Raw genomic sequence first — 20,029 nt, 5'->3', positions numbered from 1 at the left:
CAAAGCATTGTTATTCAAGGATTGGGAAAATCCTAGCTGCGGTTAGGTAAGGTGTTCTTCACATAAAGACTTTGAGGTCTTGGGATAAAGAGCGATACCTTGGCTGGGGCCGAATCGCGGTAAGAAAGGTTTTATTGGAGGCGGTTTTGGGAAAGGTCAAACCAAGGGTGACGAAGTTCTTTGGGTTCCAAGAAAGGAGCGTTTGAGTCTTGTATTTGGAAGTGTGTATGTAACGTACATTGTGTTTTATAGTGAAGAATGAAAATCTCTCAAATCAGATGGGAGGACTGGATGTAGTTTTGCAGTGGACAGCAAAACGAATCAGGATAAAATCTCTGCGCAATCTTTTCTATCCTTTTCTCTTTTATATTTCAAGATGTTTTAATGCGAGTTTGGAGCTAATATTTTGCATGCTTGTTCCTTGCTATGTTCTTGTTAATCTTGCATAATAGTATCTGTTATATATATGTTTGAGTGTTGGTTAATAACTGTGCAAGTTGATGTTCTCATCATTCTGTTTCTGTTACTGGTTAATCGATTATGAACAATGCTTAATCGATTAACTGAGCATTTTTCAGCAAGTGTGCAAAAACCCAAAAAGTGGAACTTGAGCTCCGTCACACCTATTCAACCCCATTCTAGGTGTATTTCGCCACTGATACCTAACAATATTGTATTATTTTATTTTTACTAACAACTTAAATTTTTATTTTACATATTATTCTTACTGTCTCTCTAAAATTAAATCTAACACATTGTTAATAATAAATTTATATTTAAATTTTTTTAGCATTTATTTATGTTAGTATTACTATTTAATATATTTATTATTAAAAAGGAAATAATAGGAAGATATTCTAATTTTATTTTTCATTATTTTACTATTACTGAGAAATTATATTTGTATTTTATATCATATTTTGATCATCTTTATAAAATTAAATTTATCAGTCCTACTAATATATATTTTTATCTATTCTACACCTTTAAAATTTAATGGACATATAATCTATATATTTATATACCATATATAAAATCAAAGCTTGGTATAAGTGTATAACTATCTTTAATGAGTAATTTTTATTTCCATTTTTGCTTAATATTTATTTACAATTTCATTTCCATTGTAAATATAAGGGTTAAAAAGATGACTGGCATTCTTGACATTTTGTAGGCCTAGCGCGCCAGAAAAAAATTTGGACCTCCAATCTAATTATATGAAATTTGAATATCAAATTTTAAACACAATTGATGACTTAAAAAATTACAGTGACAAAATAAAAATGTATATCATTAGATATCAAATAATTTAATTATGTAAATATTTTTACCATAAGTTTTGAACAAAAAAATATAATATAAATGGTGAGAACATAAGATATATTTTATTTTCTGACTTAATTATCGTTACTTATTAGGGACTTGAGTCCAATATATTTTATGAGACTATATTTTAAACAAGAGTTAAATGTAATATTGTGAAATCCGAGCCAGACGTAAAACTAGAAGAGATCTTGTATTACGTTTAACCGATTTAAATGGTTAAATTGTCCGGTCTGACCGAGTGATTTCATACATAATTAATAATTTTTATCTATAAATATAAAATTTTATATAATTAATAATCATGTATAATTACGTTGAAGTAACATTTCTTCATCCTTTTTGGACATGAGTAACACAAAAAATTAGAATAGTGTTACATTTTTTATTTTTAAGTGAATCATTCAGTTTACTTCCCAGGTTAATATGGTTTAACCGAGTTTAACATGGCCAGACCAGAATTTCCCAAGTTCAAAGCGGTCCAACCTTCATTTGATTAAAACTCTAAACCAAAGTCGTTTTGAAGTCCGGTCAGCGATCAGGTTGGTTGGACCATCCACTACGGTCCAGTTCTTAAAATACTGGTTAAATGGTCTCATATTTTTCTTCTTTAAGATGAACTCTTTTTTCAATTACACATTAACTATATGATAATAAAAACAATAATCATTACAACCAACAAAATATTGAAGTAATTTATGAATATATTAATAGTAATTCAGAACACAATAAATTTAAAAAATGATTAAAAACAACAAAGTATTTGGCATATAGAAATATAATTAGTTTTCTAAGTAAAAAATATTTGCGTTCCATTAATTATGGACCTTGTGTTGCGCACTAGCTACATACTCTCTACTAGTATTGGCAACTAGAGTCTATATGTCTGTGCTCATGTAATGCCCGCCTAAATTAGAGTCGACATGATCATGTTCGTTTTTAAATAAAGCATGAAATAACATGTCCTACCTACCCTAAAATGAGCAGGGCCGACTTGCGCGCCACCCTAAATAAAACTAAAAAGAAATATATACAAATTTATATACACTTCATATAGAATAAATAATATATAATTTACATACGAATGTATTTATCATAATAAATAATCATATAAATGAAACAATACATACAAAACGTAAATGCACATATGATATAAAATATGCATAGTATATAATTTACATACAAAATACAAAATGAATAGTACATATGCATATAATATACAAAATACAAATATATAACAAATGGAACACAATTTTTCAATTTTGACAAAATACATATACATTTACATATTTGATATTTAAAACTTTATCTAATAATGTCTGTGGGCTGCCTATTTTGCTCTTATGAAATGTCCGTGGGCGAATAAGACATGTTGAGCGGGCCTAGGCTTTGCCCAAATTGCTGCCAGTGGCCAATGATACTCTCTGTGGCCCTGAAAAAGAATTCTTCATAATTTCTAATTTACAATGGCAGGAAAAACATACTAGCTGTAGGAAGTCTCATTCTTAATTCTAAATGTCACCCATGGAGAGGTTTTAAATGTTATGAATAAATCATTCACTAGGATTGTTTGGGATGTGAACATGAAATCTTATGTCTTTCACTTTGTGAAAATAAATATATTAAAATGAATACTTAATAATATGACATAAAAATATGGGTCGAGACACACATTAGAATTTATAATTTTGTTATGTTAAAAAATCGTGATATATCCTATTTCTCATGATTGAACATGATGTTGGAAGAATAAGTATCTTTTTCATTAATGAGGAGTCAAATACATATTTCTTTCTTAGTTTTTAATATTAAAAGTATAATTTATTATAATCAAATGAATAGATATGTAATTGAAAATTACATTTTCTTTTGTTTTTTGAAGTAAAATGGAGAGGATACTAACTAATGAAGTGATCAAAAGTAGTTCTTAGGTAAAAATATGAATAGGTAGAAAAGTGCACTTGTAACAAACTTTTTTTACAACTATTATTACATAACTCACCTCACCAGTAGAATATGGACGCCAGTGTTAAGAGAAAATGAAGATAATAAAGGCATAAAATATCACTAGTCTGGCCATTTATCTTAAATTGTAAGAAAAAAAAGGAAAGGGGGAGTGACATTGGTAAATGAATAAAAAACTTAATACATATGCATGTCGATGAATCTAATTGAGGGAAGGTTAAAGATTGGAAGTGAGGCGTGAAGGGTTTAGGAAGGGGTGACTTGTTTTTTTAATGACTAGTGTTATTAAATTTAGATTCGAAAAATGACTGATACTTAGTCAATAACTTATTAATTGAATCAGTATATTAATGATTGGATGAGTTGACTTGATTTATGTTAATTATTTTTTAAATATTTATAATACTAACTAACATTATTTAATAGGTCTATATTTTAAATTTAAAAACATTCTTATACATAATTAAACAATCAACAATTTTTTCCATTATTACAAAAAAAATATTATAAATAAGTTAAAACATCATCAATCAACATAAGTTTTATGTTTTAAAATTCAATTGAAACAACATAATTATAAATAAATTTAAAATTTAATTAACCAAACATTTTTACTAGAACATAAATTAACAAATAACAAACATAACTACAATTAAGTTAAAATCATTTTTTCATCTCAAACAATCTCAATTTGATTGTTTTCTAAAAAAGATTTTTTGATGGACTCTATCAGTCTTTTCGGTCTGACCATTTGAATCACCTGTTTTTTGAATTAAATCAATCAAATTAAATCGAGTCATGCTGATTTTGATTCGAAGTTGATTAGATAAAAGGTTCAGAGTGATTATATATTTGATTTACAGTTGAACTGGTTGGACTGGCCAGTTCAAGCCGACTTTAATTACATGGTTTACTGATGGTAAAAAATATACCTTACCCATAACTACATTTACATAATTCTTAGCAAAATGTGTTCAACATATCAAATCAAATATTATAAAAAATATATAATATTTATACACTGTTAGTGTAAAGATTTGTATACAATCAATGCATCATACACCATTCATTTGCATTACATATTTTGAAGAGTAAATGATTATTAAATATAAAAAACAAATTATGTAACAACATTGTATAAATATATTAGTGCATATATATTTTCTCTTAAAGAACATTTTTATATGTAATGTGTAATGAAAATATATATGTCATCCAACTTATTCAACATCTTCCATTCCACTCATTTTTTTCAAACCAAAATAATCTCCTTTTTCATTACTTTTCTTTCTTTCAACTCACTTTCTTTTCATTTTCTTTCTTGAACCATTCAAAGCATTAGGCAGTTCAGTACACTAGACATTTAAGAGGCCATATGTTGATTAAGATGTATTATAGGCTCACTTATCTCACTTTTCATCAGAAGAAGCCATACTTGCACAGAGCCTAGCTAAAGCTTCTCTCATCCTTAACACTTCACAGGTTCAGTGTTGGGTTTTGGGCTTTCTTGCACATCAATGAGCATTGCAGTAACAGGGTGCCAAATTTTGTTCCACCTCATGTGAAAATGGGTTTCATGTTTCTTCTGCCTGGGCCTTTGAAATTGAGCACCACTTGCCAATACCATTTGTGAGAGCCTAATTACTTGATAGAGCAATAATGAACTCTAGCATTCATGTGCATTAGGATTAGACAAATTTACACCCTGTAGAATGCAGAACCAAACTAAAGTTCATAATAAACCATTGGCAAAATAAAAAAATGAGCATGGAATAAAAACGATACTTTTGTATTACCATGATCATTAACGGATTCCTGATTGCAGATGCTCCAACAACAACAACCAAGCCTTAGTCCCACTAGATGGGGTCGGCTCTACTATATATATTTTAATTCAGTTTGACCACTTCTGAGGCTAAAATCCCTTGATGATAATAATCAAATAACAGAAACTCTTGCTACCAGTAGTTGCCGCAAGAACATTCACCATTTCTGAAATGGTGAAACCTCTTCCTATCTCTCACAATTATCTCTCGCCCTACCACTCTGGAAATAAACTTGAATGCATTATGGCAGTCACCACATATCCGCAAATTTTTGAAAACTCGGATAGTAGCTCCTAAAGGAAGTTTCATAATTCCATAAACAACAGCAAGCTTTTCGCTATGGGTGGACAAGGCATGCTCTTTATGTTCACATTCCATATCATGCAACACAAACTTTGTATCAGGAACATACCCCAATTTCCTCATTTCAATAACCAGTTGCTCCAGATACATATACACTTCTTGCACCTCAGGGTGTACAGCATCATCAACCAAAAACACGTGGACCATGTTTTCAACCTCAACCCAACTGCAGCCAGGTTCCTTCTTAACCCCTCGGTCCCTCATTAATTTCCTTACCCTGGCCACTTCATCCCACTGACCTAAAGTTGCATACATATTAGACAAGATTATATAGGTTCCGTCAAGCTGTGGCATAAGCTCAAAGAGTCGTTCAGCAGCTTGAATACCTAAATCAATGTTCCCATGAATCCGACAGCCAGCAAGAAGAGCCTCCCAAATTGGTGCACCAGACTCAAAAGGCATGGATTCAGTTACATTCTTTGCTTCTGAGAACATACCAGCGCGACACAACAAATCAATTAAACGAGCATAATGATCCTCTCCTGGGGTTATACCATAAGAAGCAGACATTGTATCAAAATAATGGCGCCCCTCTTTGACCAAGCCAGCATGGCTGCAAGCAGAAAGAATAGTGAGAAATGTTATCCTATCGGGTGATATATCTTCCTTTAACATCTGTTCATAAAGCTGAATGGCTTCAACACCACGTCCATGTTGTGCAAGGGCTGCAATCATGGCATTCCAGGATACTGAATCCACGTATGGCATTGTGAGAAACACAGTATAGGCAGATTCAACAAGACCACATCTTGCATACATCGTAATCATTGCATTGCTGACAGAGAGGCTTGCATCATGGCCTAATCTAACTACCTGAGAATGGATTTGTTGTCCATTGTCTAATGATCCAAGAACAGAACAAGACGTAATCGCTCCAGCATATGCATAATCACATGGTTCTAGTCCCTCTACCCTCATCTGGTTGAATAACTTCAAACCTTCTTCTCCAAAACCATTTTTTGCTAAGCCCGATACCATCACAATCCATGTTAGGAGATTCCTCTCTGGCATCTCCTTAAAAATAGAGTTAGCTTCCTCAATGCATCGAGCATTGACAAATGCGGACAAAATCGCATTCCATGAAATAAGATCCTTTACAGGCATCTTGTTGAAAATTTCCTTTGCCTGAGCTACTTTACCACATTTAGTGTAAAATGTAATCAAAGCATTATTTACAGATAAAATAAAATGTTCAGAAGGTTGTGCCTCTGTTCTTAGCATGTAAGCATGCACCTGTCTTCCAATCTTGAACAATCCAGCATTGGAAGCAGCACTAATCATACTTGTATAAGTATACTCATCCTGCTGAATTCCCATCAAATGCATTTTCCTAAACAATTCAAATGCCTTGTCATGAAACCCATGCTGCACATAACCGGAAATCGTTGCATTCCAAGCACAAACTATCTTTTCAGTCATCCCATCCAGAATCTCACGTGCTGCATCAAGATCATTGTTCCTCACATAACCAGCAATCATTGTGGTCCACGACAATTCATCCCTCTCAGGCATCTCATCAAACAACTTCCTAGCAGAACCCATGACCAATGACGAGGACACCAAAGGTGAAGAAGCGCAATTAACATAACAAGTTATCAAAGAATTCAAAACAGAAGACAAATATCCCACTCCAGACTTGATCACCTCGCAATGCAACTGCTTGCAGTGCTTCTCCTCATCAGCAATCAGCGACAAGGCACTAAGCACGCTCGAGAAGCTATACGAATCAGGAAAAAACCCTTTCCTTTTCATCTCTATAAAGAGTTGAAGAGCAGCATGACCATCACGGCTATGAGAATACACAGTGATCATGGCATTGTAGCTAACAGTGTCACGCATACTCGACGGGGTAGCATTAAAAACTTGCTTAGCGAGTTTTATGTTACCAGTAGAAGCATACGCCACAAGCAAAGTAGTTCTTGCAACAATATCCGGTTTGGGAATTTTATCGAACAGTTGGCGGGCATAGCGGATGTTATAAGATTTGCAGTAAACATGAATGAGACGGTTGAGGATGTAAGAAGATGGCCTGAAACCAGAGGTTAGGATGCGGGCGTGGACGACACGTGCGATGGTTTCGGAGCATAGAGTGAGTTGTTTTAAGTAACGATTGGCCATATTGCGATGCTCCATCTTGTGAGTGAGTTATGATAGTGTATTTTTTGTATAACCAAAGAACTAATTCATTCGGGTGCGTGACTGCCTCGTCTAACCATGTGTAACTCTGCAATCCAACTTTTACCTTTTGGCCTATCTAGGAATCTATTGGACATCACACCACTATATTAATACCTTTTGGTAGTCACGAACTCACGACAGTGTATGAGTGTGATGATTTGAATGGAAGTTGTTGTGGCATAATTTGATTGTGTTAACACAAAAATTGAGGGAAATGAGTTAGAGTTAGTGAGATGAACATGTATGCTATATTCTTAGTGTTCTTGTTGTTTTCTCTTGTTGGGTTTGGGCAATAAAGTTGTTACTTTTTTCCATGGACGTACTTGTTGGTCGACCTAGCCATTAGGGGTTTAATACATAGTTGAGAGAAAAGTATAAATTTATATACACTCACTAAATTTAAATTTTCTAGTGTTACTTTTGAAAATAAATGGTAAATGGTGGATTATATATATAAAATTTAATATGTATATATAAATAGTGTAAGTTTTTCTACAATAGTAAATCATTCATATGTTAACATATTGAATCTCAAACAAAAGTAATATAAATTATAGTATACAATGAGGTGACATCATAAAAAACTTTATACTATCTATGCATAGATTTTAAAACTATTAACAATGCCTATTCAAATAATTAAAACTCAATTTGATACTTCAAATATTCTTAACATATTAGTCATTAAACACTCAGTTAAAAGTTAACTTGCGAAATTATTGGTACTAACTATAACTTATTTTAGGATTAAGTCTATTACATTGTGATCTTTGATAATGTTTTTTTTTTGGGTACAGATGTATTCTTATGGATAAGGAATTAATTATTTTCGAGATTTGTGGATGTCTCTCCTAACACAAATATCGTTCTCAAGAATTAAATTCTTGACATTTTAGTCATCTTTTGACCTAACGGTACCATACACCACTAGACCAACATCTTGTTGATTAATCTTTAATAATTTAGTCTTTTTGGTACAAAGGGTACCTCACCTTTTTTGATAAAATGCTAATCTCATTCGAGGTTCGTAATTGTCCCTCCCAACAAGTGTTATTTATAGGAATCGAACTCTCAACCATTAGTATAATGACTTGGTGAAGTCCCCATGACACATGTTGATCGTTAATAATTTAGTTTGTCCCCGTTTAACATGGTGACTAATTGTCAACGTATTAACTTGTCAAATCTGTATAATGACTTGATATTTTCACCGATCATAAACGAAACTAAATTAAAGTTGCATGTACTTAACTTATGTTAATAAATCAAACTCTAGCAATCTTTCGTTACAGTCTCCCATGAGTGGACCCAAATTATAGTTGATTGAAACTAATTTAATTAAATCCAGTAAACATATACAACAAATTGAAATACTTATTCTCACTAATATGAATTATTTTATATAAAAAGCAAGTAAAAACATCAATTAGTCATTCCTTGTATTAAACTAGCATTTTTTGCAAGTCCTTGTTCTATTATGAGAACGATGGAAAATAAAATTAACTGAGTTGAACTAGGGTTTTACTCATTTAAATTTAATATGAATTGACTTGAGTTTGAAACGAGTTATGTTTTCAGCTCGAATTCCAATCGATTGAAATTCATGAATTGTTCAGTTTGACTTGTCAACTCAAATTAGTATGGTTCATGATGAGTTTACCAAATGTTTAGTTCAATTCATTAGCTTGATTGATTCAGTTCGATAGCTTGAATGATGATTTTTTATTTGAGGGAAAATGTATAAAAACACCATAAACTTTATGGTTTTTGCAAATAGATACCATAAATTATTTTTTCTTCATAATTACCCCTAAAACTTTAATTATTGATAAAATTGGTCATACTTATAAATAACAAGCCATCACCCTCCATTTTTAGATATAAGCGAGGTTCTAAGATGTTTATTTTACTATTGATCTATGCAGACTTTGAAGCGCTCTCTGATTATTTGCAAATCTTGGATAATTTGTCACACGTTTAAGCAATACAAGATATTAGTAGTAGTGTGGAGGTGATATTAAATTACTGTTGAAAATAATTTAGATTGATATAGTGAGTATAATGATTCATTTTTAAGAGTTTCCTTTCATGTTAGGAACTCCTCTAATTCAAGTATTTATTCCTTCAATTCTACTTCTGTTATTGTATGCATTCTCTGCAAAACCATTCCAACATAAAACCAACACAGCAGTGGCTTTAAGCCCCCGAAAATAATAGGGCACATAAAAGTTACTAAAGTTTCATTACAAAAATAAAATGAACAAACCACTTATTGTGAGTTACATCCCAACAATTTTCTTATTATTCATCAGTAGTTTAACATTATATTTATACGGGCTAATTTCACAAAATAACAAAATTTAAGGGGTAATCGGAAAGAAAAAATAGTTCATGATACCTATTTGCAAAATACATAAAGTTTAGGAGGATTTTATGCACTTTTCCCTTTATTTAATATTTATAAAATTAAATAATATATGTGTATACAATATATGTATGTATATATAATCCAGTTAGCTCATTAACCTTATAAGTTGAATTATACTTGACCTAAGTTCAATTTATTTATTTAACGAACTTAATTTTTAACTTTTTATTTTCTTTGGAACTAAATTTATCAAGCTAAATAACAAGTCAAGTTTTGAATGGATGTTGAGTTCTTTTTGTTCATTGTCAACCTAAAAACAAATATGAAGAAAAGGCAAAGAAATAATAAATTTTAGATTTGTAGGCATTTTAGCCAAAGTTATATTTTGTGGCTAATATAAAAACGATTTCTTTTATAGTTTTAGGAGTTATGGCTAAGTCCGATTCTCAAACTTTTCCTCCTCTTCCTGGAGGGAACCTAAAATAGGTCAGTCCCATACATTTTTACCTCATTTTCCCTTTCTCAACCGAAAATGAAAAACGTTATTTTCCTTTCATATTCATTTCATTCCCTCTCATTTCAACTAAAAGATGAGGAAATCCTTATATATTAAGGAAATTCTTAAATACAATCAGACCATCAATATATCAAGTATCAATATGCATGAAATTTCTTATCAAGTTAATCTCAAGCATTCCTTTAATTTCTTGATCAGGATTTTGGGGAGTGCTACCTGATTTTTTCTACCAACTTAAAATTCAACCGTTATTTTGGAATAAAGCATTACCCCCATCAGTAACTACAAAACTTATAAGGTTAACGGTACACATGAAATTATATAGTATTAACTATTAAGTTAATCTCAGAGAATCATTTAATCTATAAGCAAGAGATATAACCAATAAAATTCATAAACTTTATGTTAGCCACCAGAAACAAAAATCCAATTACATTCATAGGCTTTGTGTTGGCCACCCAGATATTCATTTTTCTACAAATATATATACAATCTTAGAAAAGCTCAGGTATGAATAATAATAATAAAATTAATAATAATACAAATAAAAAAGGATAAATGGTATCTCACCCACTAGCATTTTTAGTTTTTCTTTAAAGGTCTATTTGCGACTTGGTTTTTTGAAGTAATAAAAGGAAGATAAAGACTTAAAAACCATGAAATTCAATTGTAAAATAATTCTCAAGCTTTGTAATTTCGTTTTATTCCATCCAAAAATCAATCCGCACACATCCTTCAAGTATCACACTCTCACACACATAAGTAAACATTCCATATTGGTGTGGGGGTATTAAATGTGAGTTACATCAAAACATGTACTATTTTCTCAACTACTAATGCTCCTAAATTCAATGTCTCTAAAATTTCCAAATCCTAGGTACATTTTCTGACTTTATGCTGCTTTTGTTGACCTTTTTCTTCACTATAGGATCAACTTTATCATTAGACTCAGGTTCCTTGGATTTTCTTGTGTCTGAAGGATAAGTAACCTCATGAGATTTAACTTCACACTTTGCATGTCTATTTTGTAGCACAGCACCATTCTTTGTAGCACAAAGTCTTTCATCTCTAATCTTGTTTCTATTCCGGATCAAAATGTCATTAGCTGAATACAAGATTGAAACAGAGTTGAGAGGTCAACTTTGTGAGACAGCACATAACAAAATGTGGATCAAACTGCATGCAGAATGCAGATACCTCATACCTTTAAACAAGGAAAGTAAAAACAGAACACATGATTAATGGTGCTTTCTAGAATTATATCTATCTAATCTAAATCTTCGGGATAATGCATTTCATTCTCCCAACTTCATAAATTAAACCATGATTTTCCTTTTCTTCTCCATTAACCAGAAGTGATTTTTATTTTAAATATTTTAGGTTCTTATGAGTGGTCAGAACCATGTGTTTGCAATTGTTTTTTTTCATGTGTTGAGTTGCTTTAGATTTAAAACAGAAAGGATAGACTCCAAAATATTGAAAAACATACTGATCCCACTAATAACATGAAATATCTGCCAAAATATACTTTGACCACTTTTGCACAAAAAAAGGCGGCCTAGTGAACGAGGCCCCCACCTAGTAGGGTTTGGGGTGGATAGATGTATGCAGTCTTACCCTCACAAGCGAAGAAGTTGTTTCCAGGATTTGAACTCATGACGTTACAAAGGCAAACAATCTTAGTGTTTTGCAGCAGATAGGTTTTAAAATAATATACACACAAAAACCTCCCTTTTGAATCTGGAATGCTTCAGTTTCACCAAATTTCTTCAACATATAGAACCCAATAGGCATATTTTCCACAAAACAAATGTAACATTTGGACCTGTTCTAAGAGTTGTAGACGAGAATACAGGCAATACTTGCCGACCACAGGCATCAATGTTGCTGTAGGTTAAACTCTGCTAACCGAATCGACATCAGATGGTATGTCACATGAAACTTCATTACGGGAGAGGGAGAGGTCAAGAGAAGGTGGGAGGGAACACAGTGATCTTGCTAAATTACTCTAGAGTTGTTACTGAAACATTACATAAACTGCAGGCCATAGCCCTCCATTTATAGAGGAGTGCAACCTCGATGGCAGTATAGCACAGGCACTAATGCCCTTTACATTGGGCACACTCCTAAGGAAATTAACTAATAACATAATACTACCTTAGACACACATATATATATATAAATATACATAAAAAAGTGTGAGATTATGTTATTAACTAATAACATAATACTACCTTAGACACATTGGACTTTTGGTATATACATAAATATACTTCAACAACAAATAAAAAAGTGTGAGATTTACCTGGACTAGAAATGACAGCACGTGGGCGTCGAATTGGAATGAATCTAATATGTTGTCTATTCTCATCAGTACTGTCATCCTTCTCAGTTCCTGTAGATCCTAAAGAATCAATTGACAAACTGCAGTCCCCAAAATTTTCACTTACATGTACTCGCAGAGTAGGTACATGAGGAAGATAACACTTTGGCACTTTGACATTGGATTGCCCAATGACATTGTTCTTGTCCGCCACTGTAAAACCAGACAAAGGTGGTTTTATATCAGTTAAATAGAACGGCATGGACAGCACACCACAACAGTTCTACTAATTGTAAACCAGATTGTGAAGACAATCAAAAGAATGATAATGATGAACATAATGAACATCGCATTAGTGAAATATAAATCACACTCTTGTTCATCAAGCTTAGGCCAAAACGATAGGGAAGAAATATGACAATTGAAATGGAAAAGAATATAAAGACTGCATGACTCCTCCACATGATTACTCACCCAAGTATTGCTTCAAATACTTCACCTATTTTTCTAGTAAATAGCATCTTCGAAGAAAGCCACAGAAAAGAACTAGAGTAGAGCTACTAGTGCAAAATGACATGCTCAGTCAAGCCATAGAAAGGAAGAAATCCATGTCTGATATGGAAGTATGGACTTCATTTTTCAAAGATTCCATTAGTGGGGATGAACTGTTATCTTATTTCTTAATATTCAATGATTGGCATGGATATCGTATAAAGAACCAAGACAACATCAGGACTATTTATGCATATTTTATTTAGAATTGTCAACAATGGAAGGGGCACCATACACTACCTCTCCTTTATTTAAAAGTCAGTGTAAAATGTTCAAAGCACTCAAGATTAAAGCAGTATTGAATTATAATAGAAGATTAGGGAGTGTAGGACATTCATATCAAAGGCTTACAAGTAAGATACTTGTACTACTAGCAATTTCCCTGTCCCTGAAAAGGAAAAGAGGTTACCCATTTCTGCAGAGAGAACCTACTGATGCTACTTCCCCTCCTTGAAAGCAGATATGGAAAAGTTAATGACATGAGAGAATAATGTATTTTGTGTGGATTTTACTCATTCTAGGCTTAACACCACCGGTAGATGTCAGAGATGGTCCGATGCTGATCCTAATGGTCACCATTGCAAAAAACACTTAATTCACCCTGGCTATTTGCACTACGCCTACTTGGAGAATTAGTGGCAGCTAGATGCTGGGGAATTGGTAGAGTACTTGGGCTGTCACTTGTTGGTTGCTGTGGCAATAGTGAAGTAAGAGTTTCTTATGATTCCTTTCTTAGGCTTTCTAGTCTAATCATAACTATCCATTATTTGATGTATTGGATCAATTGTGGGATACATAAAATTGGAGTTCAGAGTGTCAATGAGGATGTTAAATTACACTCTGAAATTTGGGGTGGCTAGGAGCAAGCAAGGGCCCAGGTGGCACTTAGCCCCCACATGGCGACATTTAAGCATGTGTTATCGGAAAAAAATGTTACATTGAAAGAAGCCACAATCAAGAAGGAAGGGGTTATCTTAATTTAGTTTTTGTTATCTTCTATGATTGATGTGCTTGATAGACAACTTCAAGAGTTGAGTAATCATTTTACAGAAGGGAACACTAAGCTGTTTATTTATGTAGTATGCTTAAATTCAAGAGATTCATTTTCTGATTTAACAAGGAGAAGTTGAATCGTTTGGTTCAATTTTATCCTTTAGATTTTTCTCTCGTGGAACTTTTGCCACTACATAACCAGCCTGAAAATTATTTCACTGATATATGTTTTGACAGTACATTTTTAGAATTAGGGGCAATCAATGATCTTTCTATAAAGCTTGAGAAGACCAAGAAACATGTCATATATTATCCATACACAAGCTTTCAAAGTTAGCTTTGACACTGCCGGTGACAAATGCAAGACTTAAAAGAAACTTCTCTAATATGAATATCATAAGAATGAGATGTGTCATCCCTACAACCTAAAATTTCTAGGTCCATCATTAGCCGGAGGAGGTCATCTAAGCCCGGAGGTTCAGATTTCAGAGTGCTCATATTGAGCTGGATTCCCTCTCAGAATTTTTCTCTTGGAGGTCAAGTCATTCTGCTAAAGCTAAGCAATTGATTATATTGCTATTCTGAGCTGTCAGCATGAGCAACAAATTATACAACGACACCATAATGTTCTATCATATTCTAAATAAATATATGTTTGATATTTAGTAAACAAGTAATATGACTGATTCATAAGAGCGTGGTTGTTTTCAAGGTTTTTCTTAACGGAATAAGAACATTCTTATTCTGTTGTCATTTTTTCTGATTTTTATTCTTAAATAAGAACAATTCTCTGTTGTTCTTTTCCAAAGGAAAATGAAGAGATGTCGTTGAATAAAGTTAGATGTTGTGTCACCTAAATAAGAATAAAATTGACGTTTACTATTGTGAGAAAAAATATATGTTATTCTGAAGTTGTAATAAATTATAAAATAATGTGTGAGACAAATAAGAAAGAAAGTTTAATTTGGTGATGTAGATGCTCTAATATTTCCGAAACTAAATGGGCAATTTTTAATATAACATATGCTTACAAATTAATTTAGTTGTATAATCATTAAGAAAATAGAAGTTGAAAATTAGAATGTATATATAATTTACCTGGAGAAGAAAGAGAGAGAAAAGATTTCAAACAAAAGTCCTTCACATCTCCATCATCAACATCCTCTTGAAACGGTTCCAGTCTTACCTTCACTTTTGGATACACTGAACAAAACAATAATAAACCCATTTCAGATCAAATCAAGATATTTCATTACAAAGCCAAACATAACAAAAAAAAAAAGAAATTCAAATACCCACTTGTTTATTTGCTTCAAGTTCCTTACTTTGAGTTTGCCCAATAAAAAATAACAAAACCTGGTTGATGGGCAAGAAGGTGTTTGGGGAATAACAACTTTGGTCCCAGAATATGAAGAAAGGAGAAATGAAATAGGTAGTGATTATTGGGTTTTGTCAAACACATAAAAATCATTTTTTTTAAATTTTGTATGAACACAAATGGGAGGACATATTCTAGAGTCATAACTGGTGATGCATTCCCGCGTTGAATTGAGCACTTGGGGAATGGTGGGGTCTACTGAGGCTTGAGATCATGGGTTATTAAACACCACAATCAACTTTTTGCATCTGCTGTTGTACCACAAAGTGTGTCACCACTCCATGTGATATTGTTTGAGTAAAAATACATTTAAGTTAAAAAAAGTAATGATTAAATATTTTTCTGACTAACCATGAATAATAACACATGGAATGGTACACTTTTATAATTTATACAGTTACTAAAATTTACACGACAAGTGTATCATTTACTACTCTATTCATTAAATAAATGTACTAATATGTACTCCTCATTATTAATTGTGTATAATTTTTTTTAGAGATATTGCATAAATATTATATCATTGTTTCTTTTGTTTAGAGTGTGTCACGCCCCGGCTTTCGGTTACGCAACCTCTTAGAGTCGCTACTATATTTTATGGTTAAAAATGTAGAAAAATCTTTAAAGCCCAAATCAAATTGGGCTTTTGGATTTTTGATATCCAGGTTCGGGAGTCGATTACGAATTAAGGAATGTATTAGCACCCCGTTCGCCCGTAATAAAACGGTACCCTAACTAATTGCATACATTGAATACCCTTAATTTATTTAAATTAAATTGATTAAACAAAATATTTTTTATATTTTTATTTGTGTCTGACAAGTTCATATTGCTCCTACGTATCCCCGGGTGCAATAGGGAAATCAAGACTACGTAGTTCTTAAAAAATTAATTTGGTTTGATTAAAAGATTTAGAAATTGGTTTGAATTTAATTAGAGTGGAATTAATAGACAAAGAGGCAACATTGATTGCTTACCCTCTTCCCACTTCGATAGATAGCATACGCAGTACAAATGACCGTGACCGGTTCTCGGCTCGAAGCGAAGAGAAAGATGCAACACGAGTTGTAACCTCGCTATTGAATCCTAAAACAATTAAAACTTGTTATTATTTTTATAAAGTAAAGCTTAAAAATTTGTTTGAATTTAATTAGAGTAGAATTAATAGACGAAGAATCAACATTGATTGCTTACTCTCTTTCCATTTCGATAGATAGCAGAAGCAGTACAAGTGACCGCTACCGATTCTCGACTCGAAGTGAGAAGAAAGATACAATACGAGTTTTAAACCTCATTATTAAATTCCAAACAAAATTTAAAACATTTTTTTGTTTTTAAATAACTTATATATTTTTAAGAGATAATTAATAGATGAAGAGTCGACATTGGTCATTAACCATCTTCTCACTTCGATAAATAATAGGAGCAGTACAAATGACCACAACCAATACTAGGTTCGAAGTAAGAAGTAAGATACGACGCGAGTTGTAACCTCACTATTAATTTCTCCTTTAAAATACTTTTTCAATTTGATTGTTTATTGATAAGACATGCTAAAATAAATCAATATAATATCTTGGTCAAAAACAATCTTTAGTAGCTAATAGCATAAACAAATGGTAATAAATTTAATGGTTTTCATTCTTAGCTAAATGGGCTAGAAGCCCATAAACACATAATGACATAAAAGTGAATTAAAGGGAATGAATAACAAATAAATTAAAACAAACAAATGAAAAAAAACTAAAACAAATAAAAAAAGTAAAAAAACAAACATTTAGAAAAAAGGGGTACCGTGTTACCCCTGTTGGTTTAAAAAACCAAAGGGAATGAAATCCCTAAATGTAAGACCAATTTCAGCAGCTTTTATGGCAATGGTGTGATGGACCGAAGCAATAGGATTATTGGAATCTCTTTCTGTTTTAAACCTCTTTAACATAAACTTATATTGTTTTGATACACTTATTTGTTCTATTCTGGAGTACGTATAGGAAAGAGGAAAGGTAACCTCAAATGTTCAAGCACTCAATTCAGCGAGATACACAGGAGAGAACAAATTGCAACAAACTTGTTTTATTATGAATTATCTTATTAACAAGAAGCAATGTTTGCATATTATCATTTAGGCCTAATGATGGAGTGCTTTTGAATGCAACTAATAATACATATATATGTTTCTCTTAAAGTATAACCAGGACAATGCTAGACAAAAAACTCTTTTTCATGTGTAGATCTTATGGATGTGGTATGAATGACTAACCTGGATCCTTTGTTTACTGCTTGCTTTGTTGGTTGTACCTTTTTAGCATTCAAATTCCTCTTCCTCCAATCTCTATATACCTGTGTGTATGTGTATGCGCATGTGACAGTTTACAATACTATTTTTTTTTACGTGCTTCTTTCTTCTTCTCTTTTTTTCTTTTGTGCCAGTGTTCTCTCCCTTCTTCTTTGTTACTCTCTGTTTATTAATAGTATAGATTATTATTATTATTATTATAAAAGAGCTGTTGGGGGTAACACACGGTTACCCCTATTATTATTATTATTATTATTATTATTATTATTATTATTATTATTAATAAAAGTAAATAAAGAGTGTAAAGGGGGTAACACACGGTTACCTCCACCTGCACTAAATAAATAGGTAAATGAGGAGAAAAGGGATTTAGAATCCCTAACTGAAGTTACTCCTATTTTTTTCAGCGATGGTAGTGAATGAATGCAGGTGGATTGCGGTGGTGCGAATGGCGGAAGGCACACCAATCATTCACGGTATTAGCTACAGGTTCGTGAACTCGGGTTAACCCCACTGTGAGGAGGTGCACCTGAACAAGCTGACTTCTCTATTTTTCTTCATCTTCTCCGGTTGTCATGTCGGTCCAGTTTGTAGCACCGCACGGTGGTCTCACGGTGGTTCAAAATTCCGGGTCGGATTGATCTCTTTTTTTTATTTTTATTTTTTATTTCAGGTTTACAAAATGCGGTGTTGAGGGATGATAGATTGTGATTTTAATTGATGAGTTAAGGGAATGAACACTATTACTGATTTAATCTATTATTTGATGGTCCTATAGTACATATGTTTCATTATTGGAAAGAAATTGATTCTGTTTTAGGTGTTAAATTGATGTTGTTTGGTTTAGTTTATGTTATTTTTGTTCATCCACTAAAGACATAAACATTCATGAATATTCAAGGTCCTGGTATATGCATCAATATTATAACAGTGAATAAGAAATATGTCTCTATTCGTTAGTGATCATCATACGAAATTGATATAAAATTATACATGTTATTATAGGATGAATATCATTGATATATGAAGCATGGTAGTGTACTATAATTAGTATGAATGTAATACACATTACTAACCTGAATTCGCTTACTGCAATAATCCTATTCCGGTAACTTCACTACAATTCTCTTCTCTGTGTGTGAATTTCTCCTTAATTTTGGAATTCTATTTTTTCCTCTGATTTCCTCTCTCTTTTTTTTCTGTTCGGTGCCTCCTTTCTTCTTTATCAACCTCTTTAAAAAAATAGAAGCATAACCCTATTCCTTTAAAATTGGGTAACTGACTCCCACTCACATAGTGGTTGAGCCATTTTAGGAAGCACCTTCACTTCAAATCAAATTGTTATTTTATTATTTCCTATTTTCGGATTTAAATATTTATATAAATACTTATAATAGGAATCAGTTTGCAATTTTATTTTTATTATATATTTCACATTTTCGAGTTAAATATTAATATATATAATTAAAATTAAAATCAGTTTATGGGTATTAACAAAAATATCTCTTATTGCAAAATCAGTTTATTGGACTGGACAAAAAGTGAGTATTCACAGCTGCCCCTCTTTACCTGTTGCGTACCTGATAACAAACAAACTGAGGTTCGTGAGATATCATGGTAAGTAACTAGTAAAGAAATGAATACTAATTTTGTCAAGGTCCATATAAATTTCCTTGACAACATCTCAAGTGCTTATCATCATGAAAACGAAGTTATTTGAAACATGATCTGAGTTTGCCCTTGGAAGGCGTGGCAAAGTTGGATGTGGACCAACGACACGGGTCGATGTAATGCTGGAATTTGTAGTGAAAAGGTGAAACCAAAGACGCAGGTTGGTGTACTGCCAGAATTTGGATACATAAAGGTCAAAGCCAAGAACGCAGGTTGGTGTGCTGCCAAGACTTGGAGTGACAAGTTAAAAACCAAAGACGCAGGTTGGTGTACTGC

General features: G+C 32.4%; 2 protein-coding genes across 2 annotated transcripts; both read right to left on the bottom strand.

Annotated features, from left to right (window-relative positions):
• Window positions 4,533–7,902, bottom strand: LOC109346143 (pentatricopeptide repeat-containing protein At1g25360). The gene is made up of 2 exons (XM_019585543.1): window positions 5,085–7,902; window positions 4,533–4,993 (listed from the first exon to the last, which is right to left on the bottom strand). The coding sequence occupies exon 1, from the start codon at window positions 7,608–7,610 to the stop codon at window positions 5,247–5,249; it is 2,364 nt and encodes a 787-aa protein (XP_019441088.1). The 5' UTR covers window positions 7,611–7,902; the 3' UTR covers window positions 4,533–4,993; window positions 5,085–5,246.
• Window positions 11,263–15,903, bottom strand: LOC109346142. Its single transcript, XM_019585542.1, has 4 exons — window positions 15,708–15,903; window positions 15,507–15,611; window positions 12,846–13,076; window positions 11,263–11,645 (listed from the first exon to the last, which is right to left on the bottom strand). Coding segments are annotated over exons 1-4 (585 nt in total). The 5' UTR covers window positions 15,709–15,903; the 3' UTR covers window positions 11,263–11,397.

The sequence above is a fragment of the Lupinus angustifolius genome, chromosome LG04 (genome assembly GCF_001865875.1).
Source record: "Lupinus angustifolius cultivar Tanjil chromosome LG04, LupAngTanjil_v1.0, whole genome shotgun sequence".
Taxonomy (NCBI): domain Eukaryota; kingdom Viridiplantae; phylum Streptophyta; class Magnoliopsida; order Fabales; family Fabaceae; genus Lupinus; species Lupinus angustifolius.
Note: the sequence above shows the minus strand (reverse complement) of the source record. Positions and strands in the feature narration are given on the sequence as shown.

Excerpts from the sequence above, each read along its gene's own strand:
- LOC109346142 (XM_019585542.1), bottom strand. Across the intron at positions 13,077-15,506 it reads TCTCTCTCTTTCTTCTCCAG|TGGCGGACAAGAACAATGTC; the intron begins GTAAATTATATA and ends CTGGTTTTACAG. Across the intron at positions 11,646-12,845 it reads TGCTGTCATTTCTAGTCCAG|CTAATGACATTTTGATCCGG; the intron begins GTAAATCTCACA and ends TCTTGTATTCAG.
- LOC109346143 (XM_019585543.1), bottom strand. The coding sequence starts at position 7,610 with ATGGAGCATCGCAATATGGCCAATCGTTACTTAAAACAACTCACTCTA.